The sequence below is a fragment of the Lolium perenne genome, chromosome 6 (assembly GCF_019359855.2).
Source record: "Lolium perenne isolate Kyuss_39 chromosome 6, Kyuss_2.0, whole genome shotgun sequence".
In the NCBI taxonomy this organism is placed as follows: Eukaryota; Viridiplantae; Streptophyta; class Magnoliopsida; order Poales; family Poaceae; genus Lolium; species Lolium perenne.
In genome coordinates, this window is record NC_067249.2 from 224,340,150 (window position 1) to 224,341,384 (window position 1,235).

The 1,235-nt window shown below is 55.2% G+C and overlaps 1 protein-coding gene across 1 annotated transcript; it reads left to right on the forward strand.

Annotated features, from left to right (window-relative positions):
• Window positions 1-254: 254 nt before the first annotated feature.
• On the forward strand, window positions 255-1,004 carry LOC127309275 (uncharacterized). The gene has a single exon (XM_051340182.2). It carries the CDS (start codon window positions 379-381, stop codon window positions 898-900), a length of 522 nt encoding a protein of 173 aa, XP_051196142.1. The 5' UTR covers window positions 255-378; the 3' UTR covers window positions 901-1,004.
• Window positions 1,005-1,235: the final 231 nt, after the last annotated feature.

Genomic DNA, 1,235 nt, shown 5'->3' on the forward strand with positions numbered 1-1,235 from the left:
TGATAAGTGTCTTAACTTTTACGAGTGATTGTAATAATTTGGATACCCAAAATTTTGCAATAAAAAAGTAATGTGCATCAGGGGCTAGGTTATGCTCCCCATCTCGAGAAGAAGAAAAAAATCCAAACAACGAGGACCCTGCTGGTGTGGGTTTTTCTGCAGGTTTCAGCTTCAGCAGCCCTTGTGATCTGCCGAACTAGAAAATGAAGTAGAGTATTCGTACTACTGTGTACTGTTGTCGGTTGAGTCTTCAGTCAATTCCTGCCCGCCAAGATCACTATAAATACACGTCAAGCTGACCGCCCTCCTCCGCGCAGCCCTACGCACGCTACTTGGATCGTGCGTGCCTGGCGTGACCATCCCAAACACCACTCGCCGATGTACTCCTGCAGCTTCGACCGAGACCGCTCGGGCGCGGCGGAGCGTGCCGTGGCTTTCGGCGCCAAGTACCAGCCATGCAACACGGCACCGACGGCCCGGGAGGCCGCCAGTCATGTCCTCCCCTCGGACGCGCAGCCGCCGCCGCGGCGCCCCAGGAAGTCGGCGTCGCGCCGGTCGTCCACCACCGTGGTGGCCACCGACGTGTCCAACTTCCGCGCCATGGTTCAGGAGCTCACCGGCTTCCAGCCGGCGCCGGCCGCCATCTTCCGGCCGCAGCCGCGTCGGGCCCACGCCACCGCCGCCAGCCACTCCCTGCTGGCCGTGGCGCACGGGTGCGGCGGTGCGGTGCTGCAGGGGCGGAGCACAGACGCGGAAGCTACCGCCGGCAACGGCAGCCGCGACGTCCCGGCAGTGGTGCAGCCACTGATGCACCCGACGCCGGGCGTGTTTGACTTTGACGGGCTGGGGGACCTCGGGCTGCCGGAATTCGATACGTGGCCCGATTTCTCCTTTGAATAGTACTACTGTACTATTATTCAAGCACGCAGCTAGACTGTTAATGTAATCAAGGGTGGTTTGGTTTTGTAATTTCAGTCTGCTCATGTTAATGTTTGCGTTTGGAACGCATAAGAATGGTGTGTTCCTCCAGCACAAGTTTTCTTTTCAAAAAAATACCGATCTTAATAATCAATAATGACAGTGCAAACAATCCGAAAAGTAATAAGAATATAAAAAAGACTTTGTACCACCTAGTGACAACTATACACTAGCGTGGGTCGAAGGCGCGCTGCCATACTCAGACATCCATCACCGGAGCCACGCAAAGCTTATCGTAATAGAATTTGTTACAGTAG

Coding starts and splice junctions, on each gene's coding strand:
- LOC127309275 (XM_051340182.2), top strand. CDS start 379: ATGTACTCCTGCAGCTTCGACCGAGACCGCTCGGGCGCGGCGGAGCGT.